General features: G+C 34.4%; 1 protein-coding gene across 3 annotated transcripts in view; it reads left to right on the forward strand.

Moving 5' to 3' along the window:
* ZW18 (Putative serine esterase family protein) overlaps positions 1-17,910 on the forward strand; it is a 121,905-nt gene that overhangs the window by 26,618 nt on the left and 77,377 nt on the right. For 2 of the 3 annotated variants that reach the window (XM_089797693.1, XM_089797694.1), the window contains one exon: positions 8,791-8,876. In XM_089797693.1, the coding sequence (XP_089653819.1) occupies positions 8,791-8,876 (86 nt within the window). Of the gene's footprint in view, positions 1-7,247; positions 8,105-8,286; positions 8,328-8,790; positions 8,877-17,910 lie in introns of those variants that run through there. The other variant, XM_089797695.1, reaches the window with a different exon arrangement.

Consider the following 17,910-nt stretch of genomic DNA (forward strand, 5'->3'; position numbering starts at 1 on the left):
TAATGGTTCTTATATTAATCTTTTATCGAGCTAATCCAGTTACTATTGAGTTACAACATTCTGTGTGTTTACCAAGCTTCAACAATATTTAGTTATTTGTTTGCATTTTGTATTGACATCAAAAGGGATCTGGGATTTATTTTTGTAGTAACTAATTTACCCCTCCCCTCTTAGTTACTCCTCTTATATTTCCAATAGTAGGATTGTAATGTCCCCATCTCCACGCTAGCCTTAATGGCGCCTAGTTGGTCTATCTTTCCATTTGGATAAGCTAACGACATATGTTTTAGGATGCCAGCCAGTCACAGAAGTTTGGGTTTTAGTTGAGGAGATTTAAATGGGAAATCCTAAGGTTTTAGTCACTTTATTTTATTGGATTGAAATATAAAGTACTTAATTAGTTAAAGTCACTTTAGGACAAAATGACTTAAGTGACTAAAAGATGAAATAGTTTTTTTATCCCACATTGCTAAGATGTTTGTATATCCCTACACTTCGAGTTTATTTAAGAAAGCTTTTTGCCTTGGGATTCACAGCACGAATATATGATATTTCCACAAAATCCTTAAGGTTGCTTAAATGTGATTGGATATTTCCTAAGGATGAAACCCCTTGAGGAAAGTAGTAAGGCTAGATGAAAACCTAGTAACTCATTTTCACTTCAGAATTGTATTTCTAGATTGATACATTAAAGATTTGCAAGGAGTGGAAGTTCAACAATAAAGTGAGCCAAGTATTGGTAGTCATTTGAAGGAACTAGTACGTATAGTCCAGTATTGGTATTCTGGTTTTTACTTGGTAGTAGAAACAACAGATAATAAATTCAGAGCTAAGGGAGTAGCCAAAGTACTTGTAGAGGTACATCTCCAAGTGTTGAGCGATTCATATAAAGTCTGAACCATGAGTGGTCTCAACTCATCTGCCACAAAGAGATAATAAGGAGTATATTGGAAGTGAACTGGAATGAAGCAACATATCAGTATATAATCCATGTGAGGGCAGCATACGGTAAGAGAAGTCGGCCGTAGTCAAGGGAAGAAAATAGAACTCACGTGAGCAGGTTCCAGTAGAGAATCTCATGTCTGAGATAACAATTACCAGGTATCGGGCATGCAATAGGAATGTAAGTTGGAGGACGGCATTAGTTTCAGATCTTGGTCGAGCTTCCCTAGCTGTAACACCTACTGAGAAGGGGAGAATGGAATCAGGTTGGCATATAATACAAAACGGGAGTTTGAGAACACTCATGGTGGTTTCCAGTTAGTTCACGTGGCCATTTACCTTCTAGCAGCATTATTACTTCGCTAGTTGCATAGGCTTACATCTCCTAGTGAACGGATATTTCATTGCCATATCATTTGTACTGTTTATTTATTATAATTCAGTCTGAGGTTGTATCTCTGTAAACTCCTAAAAGTCTGAGTTGCTTCTGTACAATTTTCAATAGCATATAGGGAATCAATTAGATAGCAGACAATATTAAGTTTGTTGCATTATTACCTTGTTGTAACTCTGAATTGCAATTTAATGTATTTAATATATCAATACTATGAGTCTTTCTAAATATTAAATCAATGAATTGGACATCTGAAAGTTAGAGTGAATCATGGTCATAACTAAGCTACAGGGAGTCATTGACCAACAGTAGTATTGTGAATGCCAACTATTTGATTAAATTTTGTGGTTAGAAATTCTGCATCCTTTCAATATCTTCCAGGAAGATTATTACAAGGATTCACAATATTTTTCACGTCTCTTGCCTAGAGATGGCATTGGGACAACAAACAATTGCCTCTTTTGAGTTGCCAGCATTGGATTAAAAGGGAAAATTGATTCTAGAACTTGAAGGCATTGTTGATTAGAGGGAAAGAAGCTAAGGAATAAGATTGTTCGAGAGTATCTCATAAAGTGGAAGGGGCTTGTTGGTGATGATTTATGTGAAGGCGATGGAATACTACATCATCCTAATTTATGATTACTTGTGGACCAACCATCTCGAGAAGGAAGGACTGTAATGCCCCCCCCCTTAATTATAGTATAATGTAGTGCCTCTCATTTTTTGCATTTTGTTTCATGACTATTTTGACCCAAAAAATTCATAGTTTATTATTACTTGTTTATTTGCATGATGAGATGGTTGGATGACTATACATTATTTTGATTACTGTTGACACAAAAGTCTGCACCCTTGCTCGACGTGTTATCCCCAAGTGACCTCATGTAACATGGAAACAACTTCCAAGTGTGGGACTTGCACTCTGAGGTTGAATCTTTGAAGAAGGCCGGCTTCCTTACAATTAGAATGCATTTAAACTAAAATTTTGAAGGAAAAGGGAGAAGGATTGCATAAGTTTAAACCGCTGAAGGGAAAGAGGGTGATGCACCTGATTGAAACTTGGTTACTAACTCTTCCTATGACTGCACTACACATCAATGAAATGCCCGAATACAAAGGTCTTAACTCTATTCTACCTTCAAAAAACTTATATGCAGGTTAGAAACTAGTAAAATGTTGAAAGGAAGAAAAAGTTCACAACACAACACTTATTAGGATAATAAACACAACATGCAAATTAAGAACATGAAAAATAACATCCAACACAAGACAAAAGTCTGCACAAAATAACTAAATGGAAGAACAGGTAAAACAAGTGTTTCATTAATGGAAGGCAAAAGGAATGCAGTTGCAGAGCATAATGCTGCTGCAAAAAACCAGAGAAGAACCCATAAATTATGTACAAACTTTGCCTTTATAGGGTTCAGGCATAACCCAGATTCTACATTTGAGTTTCAAACCCCAACAATGATGGGGTTAAAGCTGCAGAGAAGAGCAATAAATGAATATCAGAATAAAATCTGATCTTTGTATGCAACTTGCTCTTGGAAGTGATAGGAAAAGTCAAAATGAATGCATCCAGCTGGTAGAAGGATAAATCTGACAAGAGAACATCCCTGCAAGCAATAAGTAGGCATGGCAAGCATTGGCAATGGATGAACCTTGCATGTTAATCACTTAGTTGGTAGTTGACAGTTGGAATGTAATTCGAGGGCTTGGGAATCTTTGGTAGTGTGCTATTCTTCCGATTGCGTAATGTTTATATGTTGGATGATACTATCTTTTAACAAAAATAAATGTTATTCTTTGATTTATCCTTGTTTCCAAGGATTCCTGGGCAGAGCATTTCATATCAAACTACAATAACTGCTTTGCTGAGTCTGTTTTGTTGTGTGTCTCCCAAACTTAGTTGATTTTATGAAATAAAAGGAGACGTGTGTGGGCCAGATTGACTAAAGTCTCTTAAGTGACTCCTACTTTCGGTCATGAGTGGAGCCTTGGGGGTTTTTTCCTTACACGTTTTAATTTCATAAAGGCAAATGGAATATTGTGGCGGGATAATCTTCAAATAAATTGCCTTAAATCTAGGTTTTCGTGGCTGTTCGAGTTATTTTTTGGTGTGGAGTCTTTATAAGGTAGCGATGTTAAGTTTGCTGGTATTTCTTTATATCCTTGATTTATATATTTCTTCTGCAGAAAGGTCTGCAGATACACTAGGACGAAACCCTTGGTAGTCTAGAGCTTGGACGCCCAACCAAGCTCTGACTGTGAAGAATGGAATACCACAGGCACTGGAATTTTTCTGACAGTATTTATCAGTTCTTAAATAACATTGTTCTATCTGTTTTCAGTAAGAACTTTGAATGAATGAGTTAAATGCAATAAGGCTCAACTGAGTAATTAGATAGGCTCTATGGATACTGAAAGACTTCAAATTTGATTTAAGTTAGCATACAATTGTCTATCTTTGGATTTGAATCTATTAGCAAGGATATTTCAGGATTCTCCTCACAATCACCAACATTGAATAAGGGTTTTACAAAGACACCAAAGGACATAGGTATGCGGTGTGAAATTCATAAATTTTGTTGGCATAACACTAAAGATTGTCGAGTTGCTAAGAAACCGATGGCAGAAATACATAAAAGTGGGGAAAGAATCTAATTTGTTGCCTACAGACCTGTTTGAGAAAAAGGATGGTGAGAAGATCAATTAGGCAAACCTTATGCCATGATTGCTATTGCTAAAATCATTGCTTAAAATAATATTATTAAATTATTTCAGTCCAAGAAATGGGGACATGGCATGGACAAAATATATCTTTTGACATGAAACAATCTTATAGGTGTCCAAAATTGTCAAGACTTTTAGCTTCAAATTTAGTTGATACCCTTGCTAGCAAAGTGTTGTCCACACACTATGGTGAGAGATGAACTTGATGATGATAGGTACTTGCACACTCTACAGATTCCTGAGATAATAGCCTTTTCCACAAGGCTATAGTTCTATCAAATATTTTTGCGTAGATATTGAACCTGTAAGAGGATAGAGGGTGTCTTCTCTTAATTTGTTGGAGGATTCGAAATAGCTTGTAATTTGTAGGCACTTTTTAATACTAGGATAAAGAAGGACCATTGATGGCACAGTGGAATGGTCAAAACTTAAGATGGCTCTTTAGTTGGTCACTTGGGTTCAAACTTCTGCTGGGTTAGAATAATCAAGAGTCTTGTGGCTCAGATGGACTTTTGTGCTTGCAGGTTCAGATGCTAGTCATGAAAGTGCACATTTGCGTTCTTGGCAACTAGGTCCCTATTGGTGTCTTGTTGAGCATGACATCTGCTAATACACCTCATTAATTTATGGAAAAAAAATCTAAAATAAAAAAGCCTCGGGTTGAAACAGTACTTTTAAAGCCTTATCTCTATCTTTTAAATCCTTGCAATTTAGGGAGCAGGTGGTTTCATGAGCAATCAAATGTTCATTTAGAATTTGTTTTCCAGCAATAAGTTGACCTTGGAGTTCCTACATAGTTTTGTTGTAGCAGGATTTTTATTGGTTAGCCATGAAATTGGTTACAAATTGACAAATTGACTTATTGAAGGCAATGGAGTCGTAAGCACGAACATATTCAGCCTCCTCGTTTTCTGGAGTTACTGCTAGGAATATTGCATTTCATTCTTTGAAGACTCCCATCATACATAACTCAATTTCATCTGTCACATTATTATGCAGAATATATTAGCATGTTCAAGAGAACTAGCTTTTAAGCTATCCAAGTAGGACCTTGTCCACTCCAAGAAAAACTACAACTTTTGTAACCTCCTCTTTAGTCATCAGTTCCATTCTATTGTCATTGATTTCCTCTGAGATTATGGATATAACATTTATAGTGAGATCTTCTTGATCCTGATTGTTATTGAGATTTTATTTGAGAAGTTTTTGACATAATGAGATAGCCTAAGCTTTGATCCTTCAGTAGCTTCTATCCTGGTCTTATTGGGTGTCGCCAGTTTCTTCATGTGATTCTTCTAGAGCTTCAGCTGTCTATTCAGTTTAAGGTCATTTTTCTTGTTTCTTCGAAGATTATTTTGTGGAGATGCAGATGCTTTTTTTCCAGATTGTTCTATTTGTTGTATTGTTATTCTATTCTTTATTTTTCTCTTGCCAGTATTCTGTTTCAAGGAGTTCTGCATGGTTATGCTTTCAAGTTCGACATTTCGAGCATCATTGGGACATGTCAAAATAATCTTGTCAGAATGAAGGAGTGAGCATTGATTTTAATACAAGGCCAAAATAGTTTCAATCTAACACTTCATATTTGTTGTGCCAACGGTCACAAAAGTTCCAAGTTATATGGGGTGGGTTTATCTTTTCTTTACATTTATTTGAGGAGAGTATTTTTTTACAGAAATGATGCCAACAAGGATTCTTCACAAACTTTTGCAGCTATAAAAGGCTGTTAGAGTTGAAAACTTTTCAGCAATGTGCCAATTGTTAGACCATGTTCTCATTCAATGGCCAACACATCTCCACAAGATTGCAGAGGTTGTTAATGGTTCTCATTGTGCCATTTGTTGGTGGTCCATGCATGCTATCAATTTGTGGTGGGACCGTTTCCTTCTGCCTGTGTGGCCACAAAGAGGCAAATAAAAGCAGTATGGACATAATGGCATCCACATGGTGCTTCCTTTCATCCCTAAAAGTCCGTCTGAAAATTGAATTCTCTTGCACCATTGGTCAATGGCTCCCTCGTTGTAGTTGGGTTGGCCGTAATATTGTCATAAATTGATTTTTGGACACGTGAGCTTTGTCTGATTGATCATGTCTTGGATCATCCAACAAATCACACTCCTCCACAAGGTTGTTCCATATTGCCAGTTTTTCTGTTGTGCCATTGGCTAGCGCATCTACATTCTCAAATGGTGGGGTTCAATTTTTTTGATTATGTTATTTTCTTCGTAGTTGGCTGCATTTAATGAATATGAATGATTAGATTTACAGATATCAGTGGCCATTTTTTTAAAATACAAGAAGTTCCCCAACAATCATGTTACAACATTTAAGATGTGTTCAACTTTCAACACATGCTTTTACTCCACTTCGAATATAATGGCTGCCATTCATGTGTTGCTTGAAGGAGCTAATTCATGAAAACAGTTACGTGCAGGTGCAAAGGTGTGATCAAGGCATTCATTGCCTTCTCTATAATCTGATTTTTAGTCTCGCTTCTCTATTTTATAATTTATATTAATCAGAGTGACATGCTCATTTGTAGGATAGGTTGTACTTGGTATGCCAATGCCAAAGAGCTTTGCAGGGTGATATTTTCTCATTTATTTTTCAATTTCAGTAGCCTTCAGGTTTCCAGTCTTGCTTTACTGATCTTTGCATTTCTATGTGCAAGATCATATGATTAATATTAAGTTGTGACCTTTTGTGTCCCTCTTCTGTTTGTTCATAACTAGATTTCTTTTTTACTTTGTGAATGCTGAAGTCACAATCTTGTTTGATTATTGCTCTGCACAAACTGTGAAATTATATATTAGTTATCTCATCCAGTGAATGATCTCAGATTGTTCACTTAGTTTAATTCTATTTCTGTATTTTCATTTGGTTCTTATCCTCCCTTTTCTTGCAAGTGAATTTAAGTACTAATTGAATATCAGAAAATGAGTCTGGCCTTTTGATCCTTGAGATTGTTCTATGAGCTAAGCCCCAGTCACAGACTTTTCATGCTTGATATCCACGGGAGCTCATGTTTGCAGTAAAACTGTGAAGGTATGAACATAGATATCAGTGGTTTCTATTTCTTTTGAATACAATGGACATATGGAAGAATTTTGTTTTCTGCTCCCCTCTTGAAAACAATTAACTTTTATTTTTCCAGGGAGTCTCCCGAGTTCTAGAATGTGCTGAAATTTTGTCTAGGCTCTTTCATATGTTTCCATTAACTTCAATTCTTTTGTTTCCTTGCTGCTTCTTATAATTTTTTTCACACTGTTGGAAAAAATAGAGCATCTAGAGCCTTTTACATTAGTATTAAACAATTTTTTTGTGTTTTACTTCAAAAGTTGGATCTCAGATCCACAACTTCAAACTTAAATTGAACACCTTGATGTTTGGGTCATCATCAATTGACAAATTCATAAGCTCTTGAACAAATTTTGAAAAAGCAAGGACTTCAAAGGGACACTTCACGCCTTTAACAAGCTACTCAGAGTAAAGAAAAGTTTGAGTCCGGCCATTTTCAATATAGCTATAAGACTACAGTTCATTTGGAACAGTTCTTTGATAAATTTATCAAATAAGATCCTTCCTTTGATAAATTATCAAATAGGAACTATTTTTTGATAAACCTTTTCAAATTCTGACATGGATTGGGATATATCATAATTGTACAGAGCTGACCTTTTTCCAGAGGCTTTTAGTATTGCATTGAAATCATTCAATAAAATCCAGTTGGTTTCCTAATGTGCTGCTCTCAAGGTTTCTAGATTCCCCACAGATGCTCTTTTTGGGTGGGTCCCTTTCAGTGTATCACATTGAAAATGGTAAAAGCAAAACTTCTTTCAGATCGTACATGCAGATATTGATAAAGCAACTGGACTTAGAAGTAAGTATAAATGATATAATGTTGGGGTTCCAAAACATAGCTGTTCCTCCAGCAGAGCTCAGTGAAGCTACTACTGGTCGACATCGGATCCTTTTCAAACAAGTTATGCAATGCACTTCATCGATCTTAGTTCCTTGGAGCAGAACTATATATAGGTATTGTTCCTTTATTTGCTGCCTAATTAGGTGGCTTTTGTTTGGCATGGGGATTTTCTGACCACTTGTGTTTCTCCTGTATTATCCAACTCTGCCAGAATATTTGTCATGTATTCATCATTGTCTAATGCCATAATGCTGATTGAGATCTTCATTCCTTTTCCTCATTATCTTTGGTGCAGGAAAATTGTAGGGCTGCTAATTTAGTCCCCATGATTCTAAGGTTTGAGGTTTCCTCCTCTCTCTAATTTAGTATGTGAATCCTCTTTTGCAGAATTTCCTTGGGTTGGAACGGCAGAAGGATTAACTTAGTTTTTTCTTATTGCAACTTGTAATAAAAACAGAAGTTACTTTTCCGGATTTCTTCATTAACTATAGAGACAATTGCTAGTGTTGAATGATAGTTTGATGCTAAATACTGCTTCAAAGTCCAACAATTTCTGCATTCCATCTGCTCCTTTGCATCTCAATTTTGACTTTAGTCATAAAATTGAGACTTGTCTTTTCAATTAAACAATTTTATTTATATGTGAGATGTTTATTTTCCACTAATCTTTGATAATAATGAATAGCAGTTTGTTGCATCTGATTAAATAAGCATTTATTCTATATGAGATATGATTGGACTGCGTTTGTGCAAAGAGGATTATTTGCTTACTCTCCTTTTGGACATTTATTATTTGCAGATGGTATCAATTAAAAGTCAGCATGAGATGGGAGTGTTCAGATGAAGTTGCTCCTGGCTTCCCTGCTCGTGTGGTGCAGTATGAAGGTATTTTTTGTTGGGCGTTGGGGTTAAACATATTATATTTATATTTTTCAACCTGATATAATGGTTTGCATGAGAGCCACTTCCCAGGACTCTTACATTTAGGTGAATTTTATGACATTATAACAATTCTAGCATTACATAATCACAATACCTGGACTCCAAGATGGTGATATCCACATTTGTTAAAATAAAATGACTATTGACCATTCACTAGAATCAAGATTTTATTTTAAGTAGGCATATTCTTTAGATAAAAATAAATGATTAATGAATTGGTTCCTTCTAATATCTGCTTAGATAACTTATATATGATATATCAGTCACAATGAATGGAGGAAACATTAATTTCCATCTGTCATGCATATTGCGGTCAGATCTTCTCTCTCTCTCTCTCTCTCTCTCTCTCTCTCTCTCTCTCTCTAGATAGATTGATATTTTATATTTTTTCTAATGCATGGGCACAGAATTGATTTCTTATCCCTTGCTTTCCATGCTTGGTCAATGTCTTGGAGTTGGGGTTGTTCATATTGAAACATATAAAAGTTAGAAATCTGTACATCTATATTTTGGAAGATATGTTTTTTTAATATATATTATTGGTAATAAATATGAGCTTCAAAATGCATAGAAATTAAGTCTGCATATAGGGAAAATACTATCTATCTGCTTCACTACCACCCTTGTCTGTTTTATAATACTGTGATACACATACTTCCAGCATCAAGAACAACTCTTCAAACTATACCTACTATCTACCAGCCCAGTAATCATTAAAGAAAGACCTTTTACTCTATGTAAAATGGTCCTGGTCATTATCCACAAAGATATACATTTGAAACCAGTATACACAGACCAGACTCCCAAAGACAAAATAGATACAAAAAAGGAATCATCCACACTTGCTTAACCACTCATGCTCGAAATGATACATAATTGCATAGCATTGAACAGAACTCCATTTGCTTCAAGGGTTACCTTCTCCTTGGCTTCTCCTTGCACGACCCCTCCCCCGAACAACATTTCTACGCACGAACTAGCAGCACCACCATCACAATCTCTCCCACTCTGCCCCTACCACCTGTTCACTGGTCTTCTCCCCTCCAATAAACCGCTATCTGGACCTTGAGTCCTTGTTTTTACAGGTCTTCCTTCGGATCCCTGCTGCCAGTGCGATTTCCTAGTCATTCACATGACCTTTTAATGAAGCCCCATGTCCATCTAGCGTCCCCTTTCTGTATCTCCTTGTCCTCCAGTGCTCGCCATCATATGAAAGGATGTACATGAGGGGGATAGCACGACATTCCAATCCAATCCTCAATAGTGGCAACGAAACCATGACTTGGCTCTGGCAAAGACAGAATTGCATCCAACCTAACTCTCCACTCTGGTCTCACACATCTTTTGACCACCCTCTTCACCACATCTTCACCATCCAATCCCAATCCCCAGGCACAGGATAGAGACACCACATCTGTGTATATTCTATGCTTGAATTTTGAGAACAGAGTCATTTCCCATCATCTGGTGTACCAGTAAGATGAAGAAATAGTAGTGAAAATAAGCTTGAGCTGCTCCTCTGATACCTTGCCCCAGAAAGCCATCTGCTGTTTGAAATCTATTCATTTTTTAAAATAAAAGGCAAAACCATGAACTTAATATTAGTAAAGTAGTAATTAATTACATTGTACAAGTATATGAAAGTTTTGTGCCAGTAAGCTGCTGAAAATGGCCCCCCAACATAAGGCCTAAATAATTCAAAAAGGCTTAAATATACAGATTTCCAACATTTTCTAGAAAATGAGTACGAGCTGAGCTGAATCTGCAAGGCTTATTATAGCTGAAATAACATTCATATGGCCTGATATTTGAGAAAAAACTTAAGAGAGCATCTAGAGGAATGACAGCACACCAAAGTGGCATGTAACAGCAAACAAAAGTAGCTGATTCTATAAGGCTCATTATATCTGAAATAACATTCATATAGCCTAATATCTGATAAAACCTAAAGATAGCATCTAGAGGAGTGATAGAACATAAAAAATGCATGTTTTAGGAAACAAAAGCACACCTAAACAAATCATTCATACAACACAGTTTGCAAATGTTTATGTAGTAAAATACACATAATTGGTCCCTAATGGAGCTCACCACTTGCATGGAGGATGTGCCACATGATTTTGCTGGCAAATTACTGCCCTATAACCTTCCCCCATAATGTTGCATGACTAATTCCATGTTCTTTTGTATTGTTCCATATGGCAGCTGCAACAATTCATTTTTCGTGCTCCCTACTCCCTAGAATGCTCTTTTGTGGGGGATATAAACATTGAGGAATCCTGAGTTTTTCTTTAGACCTTTATGTCTATAAAGACCACCAATTTGAGCATTTCCATTAGGCAAACCATAATTTTGAATTGCATTATGTAGATAATAATAATGTCCTCCGAGGAAGTAAAAAGTCTTTGACATAATCTAATGCCCACTGTGCTCCTGAGCATATGAGTAAAGGAAGTTCATTCAATTTGATAACAATAAAGAAACAACCTGGGATGTGAACAACATCCTCGGTGAAGTTCTTTGACGCAGCCCTTCACTGGTACTGCCACCTGCTATATTCTGTCACTATCCAAAACAAACACTGCCTCCAGCTTGTTTGTAATGCCCTCAACTAGGAATTTACTTGATTTTACCTTAAAACTCCCAATTAGTGTTTGGGTTGCTCTTGGAAATGGCAATTTACTTAGCCTCTGTAATGTTCCCTACTAGAAGGCTGTCAACTCCCAATTATTAACATTCATCAATATGCATTTAAATCAGATTAAATTAGAGACAGTTAATGATTTATAATACATTTGACATTTAATATACTTAACCCAACTCTTTACTTTCAGTTAATGATTTATAATACATTTGACATTTAATATACTTAACCCAACTCTTTACTTTTCTTCTGAACATCAACCCTAAAGAGGATGGAGATTTACCTAAGTTATCATATTTGCTCCTAGCATTGGAAATACATGTCAGTATCCATCTTGGGACCCACTTTCCTTGTGAGGATTTACTCTGCCTCTCTCTACACAGCACCAACCTATCCTCTATAGAGAGGCATTAAGGATTAGGCTATGAGTATACTAACATCTCCTCTACCTATTAGGCTATTGTCCACTTAGATGAAGGTATTGCAGATAGATTCTAGATAAATTTGGCACTTAAGGCCAGATTTCTAGCTTCAAGGTTATGCATAACAGCACCGCCAAGTTTTTTATCTTCACATAGTTTGTCACAAGACACTAGAGGAATTTAACTCTTTTTCTTAGAATCCAAACTCCTTTTCCAAAGGAAATTCCTAATGCCCTTCTCTATATTTAGCCATACCTTTTTTGGGAGGTTGAGTACCGACATAATATAATCTGGTGTAGCTGATAGGACTGCTTTTGTCATATTTACCTTTCCTGCCATTGGTATCCAATTGCTTTCCTTGAAGATACCCAAATTTGAATTGGCAACATAATTTTATCCAAAAATCAGGTTCATCTGGACCTGCAAAACAAGGAATGCCCAAATATTGACAAGGAAGATAGACATGCTTGAAATCAAGTATTGAAGAAGTACTAAGAATAATTACTTTTTACTTACCTGCATTTATCTTTTCACCTAAAACTGTGGAATAATCAGTTAAAATCATGTTAATCCCCTTTGCTTCCTACACTGTTGATTTTCCAAAGAGAAGAGTATCATTTGCAATTAAAGAGTGGGTCATGGATATGTTTGTTCTGGGAATATCTATTCCTTTCCATCTTTCTTGAGAGTGAGATCTTGCAATTGCTCTAGTCAAGGAATATGAAGAGGAAAGGAGATAGGGGATCTCCTCGCCTTACTTTTTCAGAGGTGCTGAAAAATCCAACTGGGATACCATTAACAAACTCTAAAAATTTAGTCTCGAAGACAAAAGAGTTAATCCATTGACGCCATTTGTGAGCAAAGCCCAAATTATTTATACTTTGTAAAGGAATTTCCCAGTTCAGTCTATAATAAGCCTTCATCATGCCTAAGTTTAATAATACATATTTGGAATAGTAATTAAGTTCAAAATACTATACATAGCATCATATATACTCCACTGTGAAAAATAGGAAAATATTACAATACTGAATCCCAAGCAGTCAAATATGAATGTCATGATATATTTTATATTTGAAAATAAAAAAGATAATATCAAGCACACTGATCAAGCATGATTGTCTGGGTCTTCCAAAATGTCATCACCATCCTATCGTAGTGGAAATCTACAAGACTCAAACAAATTGATTAGTAGCACTGATTTAATCAATACGCTAAACTAATAAATTCATTCAACCCTACAAACAACAAAATAAGAAGCATATTATTAGAAATAAAGCACACAAATGAATGCATGCAAATTGACAAATACTCCAAGCTTCTGTTGGTTCTCTTTGATCGTATGAAGTGTGCACTCAGCTGTGATTTTGGCAGCACTTGGACTTCGAGCTTTGAGAAATATGATTAAAATATATGATTTCAAATCATAGAAAGATGATAGAAAACTGACAGAGGTTCGATGTGAAAGTCAGTGATGGAATTAAGAGATAGGAGGGTTGTTTATATAAATTTTCTGGAAATCCATAAACTATCGAGATCGATTTGGGAAAATTGTGATTAACGGATAAGGATGAAAGAGACTGGAGGAATAATTGGAAAGTTTCCAATTTTAAATCAAAAAAGGCAAAGGATAAAATCTGAGATATTTTCAATTTTTGGAGATATAAAGTTTTCAAAAATTGAAAATGGAAACATTAAAATCATTTTTTATTTTGGATTTTCAGAAAAACTGATTTTGCAGTTTATGAAGATTTTCTAATTTTTAAATTTTATATTTCCTCATAAAATTGATTTTTCAGATTTTAGAAGATTTAATTGAATAAAAATTAAATTAAATTTGAAAGATGAAATTAGTTGAAATTGAATGAAATTAAATAGAAATTAATCAAAAATTGAAATTGATGTGAAATAAAGATAAACTTAAATTAAATTTAGAATTTAATTTAATGAAGAGGAAAAAATTATTTAATTTAAATAATCAATAATTATTATTTAAATGATGAGAAATTGAATTTAATTAACTGATAATGATCAATTAATTAAATAAACTTAATTATGTAAATAAAATTAGGGAATGATCAAATGATGCAAAGATTCGATAATAAAGGAATAAAAATGATTAATTAATGATTTAAGAACCCTTAATTAATAGAAGAATAATTCGTGCGTTAAATGTAAACTCGTAAGTCTTTCCATTTTTGGGTGTGTACATTTGCCCCTCTTTGATATAATGTGATTATGAGCGTTGTATCAAGAAATTCAAATTAGGTATTGCCCCAGCTTGCCCCAGTGATAGCAAGTGGACTGTATGCCCCCTCGAGAGATTGTTTGTGCAAGAAAGGCATGAGTGATCTCTAGATAGAAGATGAGAAATATTAGATGAAATGATGAAAGAGAAGAATAGTTAGTGAGAACTGAAGACTTAGATGATGATGATTGTTTGATTGATAGAAATTGCTTAATAAGAATCATGTCTGGTTTAAGGAAGGACTCATCCTGTATAGGACTAGTGATAGTGTCTGGTTTTAGGGAAGATACACCTTGTATAAGACAAGTGACAACGTCTGGTTTTAGGAAAGATACGTCCTTTGCAAGACATATGGTCATTGATTGAATGACCGATTGGTAGAAAGTTTTGAATTTTGTTGACAAATTGATGGATTGATTGATTTGATTTATAGAAGAAATATTAGTGAGAAACATGGGTGAGCTAGAAGAATGATTTAGGAGAATTGATCTCGTACTATCAAGTGAGATGATGTATTGAGTCATTGCTAGATATTTTTCACAGGTTTTCATCATCGTGCTTTATTGAAAAGAAAGAGATATAAGTGCACCTAGATATTAACCATCTAGATAACACTACTATTTGTGATTAACAAGCAGAAAACAAACAAGGAATGTTTCAATATCATTCTAGGTTGTCTCACATCATGGGTGTGTGCGACTACTACATGCATGACAATTCTTATAAATTCACCTTACAGCATCCTTGCCCTAGAATTTTATTAAAAAACTCCACAAACATCAAACAAAGAAAATAAGATGATGAACCATCATAATCTCTCTCACCACTCAGTGGTATCCTTGAGGAGCATAGGAACATAATCATGAAAGATAAATAAATAATGGACTTACATAAAGGATTTTGTCGACAACTTTACCAATCATTAATTGGATTGATTAATGTGTCTCATGAGTCCATTCTTGATTTGTGAAGCCCTTTGTTTGATTTGGTTTGATGTTTGATTGTCACATTTTTTTGCTTGTCATGATGCATAAATATTTTATTGCCAAAAAATTGATGTGTTTTGATTTTTTTGGAATTTTTTTAGGATCATATTATGATGTTTTTGATTAATTTCTTCATGACATTTTTTTGAATGTTTTTGAAGATTTTTTCAAGACATTTTTTGAAAGTTTTTGAAGATCTTTTTATGACATTTTTCGAATGGTTTTGAACTTTTTTCAGCAGAGTTTTTGAATATTTTTGAATTGTTTTTCTTCAGGACGATTTTCAAGACTTTAAGACTGTCCCCAATGTCTAGCAAATTGATGGATGGACTGGTAGATGGATGAAGGAAAAAGGTTCCTTAGTATTCCTTGGAGATGTTTGGATGTTAAGGACTATCCACAGGATATGATAACATGCTTTTGACAAGCTTAGGGATTAGATATGACAAGATAGGGGAATGATATGGTGCACTTACTTTCATGGGATTTATAGGGATGGACATGTCAAGACGATATTGAAAATATGTATTCATTTTTATGTCCTTTTTCAGTCAAGATTAAGAAAGGGATTTGGATAGGATAATGATAGGTGAAGCAAGATGAAGAATGGACAAGATAAGGGATATGGACTGAAGGTTGTGATAAGATAAGTAATATGGACCAAAAGGATATCGATGGGATAATGGATATGGACCTAAGGGATGTGGACAGGATAATGGATGTGGACCAAAAGGATGTGGACAACATGAAGCAGATAGGACATGTGATGTTTCTAGGGATAGTCAGAGCCTTGTCAATATCAAAGTTGGAAAACAAATGGGATATGAATGTTGATAAAATAAGGGATATGAGGTACATAGAACAATAGAGGAAATGAAAAGGATGCGATATGATAAGAAAGCATGGATGAAACTTTCCACCAAGTATGGAATTCAAGAAGTTCATAACTTAAGCATGATTCCTATTTTTTAGGTTTTCATCAGGGTACTTATCCAAAGCGCTTGTTTGCTAGGTTTTCACTATTGGACGAAATTTTTCTCTTGATTTTTGTCTTCTTTTTTTTGAAAATTTTTCATGTCGGGTTCACCAATATGTAGTAGCATTGAATGATCTAATAGTTAAATCAAACTACTAAATATGAGCCTATGACCAACAAAATAAGAAGCATATTATTAGACATAAAACACACAAATGAATGCATGCAAACCGACAAAAACTCCAAGCTTCTGTTGCTTCTTTTTGATCGAATGAAGTGTACACTCAGCTGTGATTTTGGCAGCACTTAGACTCCGAGCTCTGAGAAATATAATTAAAATATATGATTTCAAATGATAGAAAGATGATAGAAAACTGACAGAGGTTCGATGTGAAAGTCAGTGATGGAATTAAGAGACAGGAGGGTTGTTTATATAGATTTTCTGGAAATCCATAAACTATCGAGATCGATTTGGGAAAATCATGATCACGGACAAGGATGAAAGAGGCTGGAGGAATAATTGGAAAGTTTCCAATTTTAAACCGAAAAAGACCAAAGGATAATATCTAAGATATTTTCAATTTTTGGATAGCTAAAGTTTCTAAAAATTGAAAATGGAAACATTAAAATCATTTTTTATTTTGGATTTTCAGAAAAACTGATTTTGTAATTTATGAAGATTTTGTAATTTTGTAATTTTATATTTCCTCATAAAATTGATTTTTCAGATTTTAGAAGATCTAATTGAATAAAAAATTTAATTAAATTTGAAAGATGAAATTAGTTGAAATTGAATGAATTAAATAGAAATTAATTAGAAATTGAAATTGATGTGAAATGAAGATAAACTTAAATTAAATTTAGAATTTAATTTAATGAAGAGGAATAAATTAGTTAATTTAAATAATCAATAATTATTATTTAAATTATGAGGAATTGAATTTAATTAACTGATAATGATCAATTAATTAAATAAACTTAATTATGTAATTAAAATTAGGGAATAATTAAATGATGCAAAGATTCGATAATAGAGGAATAAAGATGATTAATTAACGATTTAAGAACCCTTAATTAATAAAAGAATAATTAGTGCGTTAAATGTAAACTCGTAAGTCTTTCCATTTTTGGTGTCTACATTTGCCCCTCTTTGATATAATGTGATTATGAGTATGGTATCAAAGAATTTCAAATTAGGTTTTGCCCCAGCTTGCCCTAGTGATAGCAAGTGGACTGAATGCCCCCTTGAGAGATTGTGCGAGAAAGGCATGAATGATCTCTGGATAGAAGATGAGAAATATTAGATGAAATGATGAAAGAGTAAGAAGTGAAGACTCAGTTAGATGATGATGATTGTTTGATTGATAAAGATTGCTTAATAAGAATCATGTCTAGTTTCAGGAAGGACTCATCTTGTATAAGACTAGTGATAGTGTTTGGTTTCAGGGAAGATACACCTTGTATAAAACAAGCGACAACGTCTGGTTTCAGGAAATATATGTCCTGTACAAGACATATGATCATTCATTGATTGACTGATTGGTAGAAAGTTTTGAATTTTTGTTGACAAATTAATGATTTGACTGATTTGATTTATAGAAGAAATATTAGTGAGAAACATGGATGAGCTAGAAGAATGATTTAAGAGAATTATCTCGTGCTATCAAGTATGATGATGTATTGAGTCATTGCTAAATATTT

The sequence above is a fragment of the Cupressus sempervirens genome, chromosome 8, assembly GCF_028749045.1.
Source record: "Cupressus sempervirens isolate cs-2001-9-10 chromosome 8, ASM2874904v1, whole genome shotgun sequence".
Lineage (NCBI taxonomy): Eukaryota > Viridiplantae > Streptophyta > Pinopsida > Cupressales > Cupressaceae > Cupressus > Cupressus sempervirens.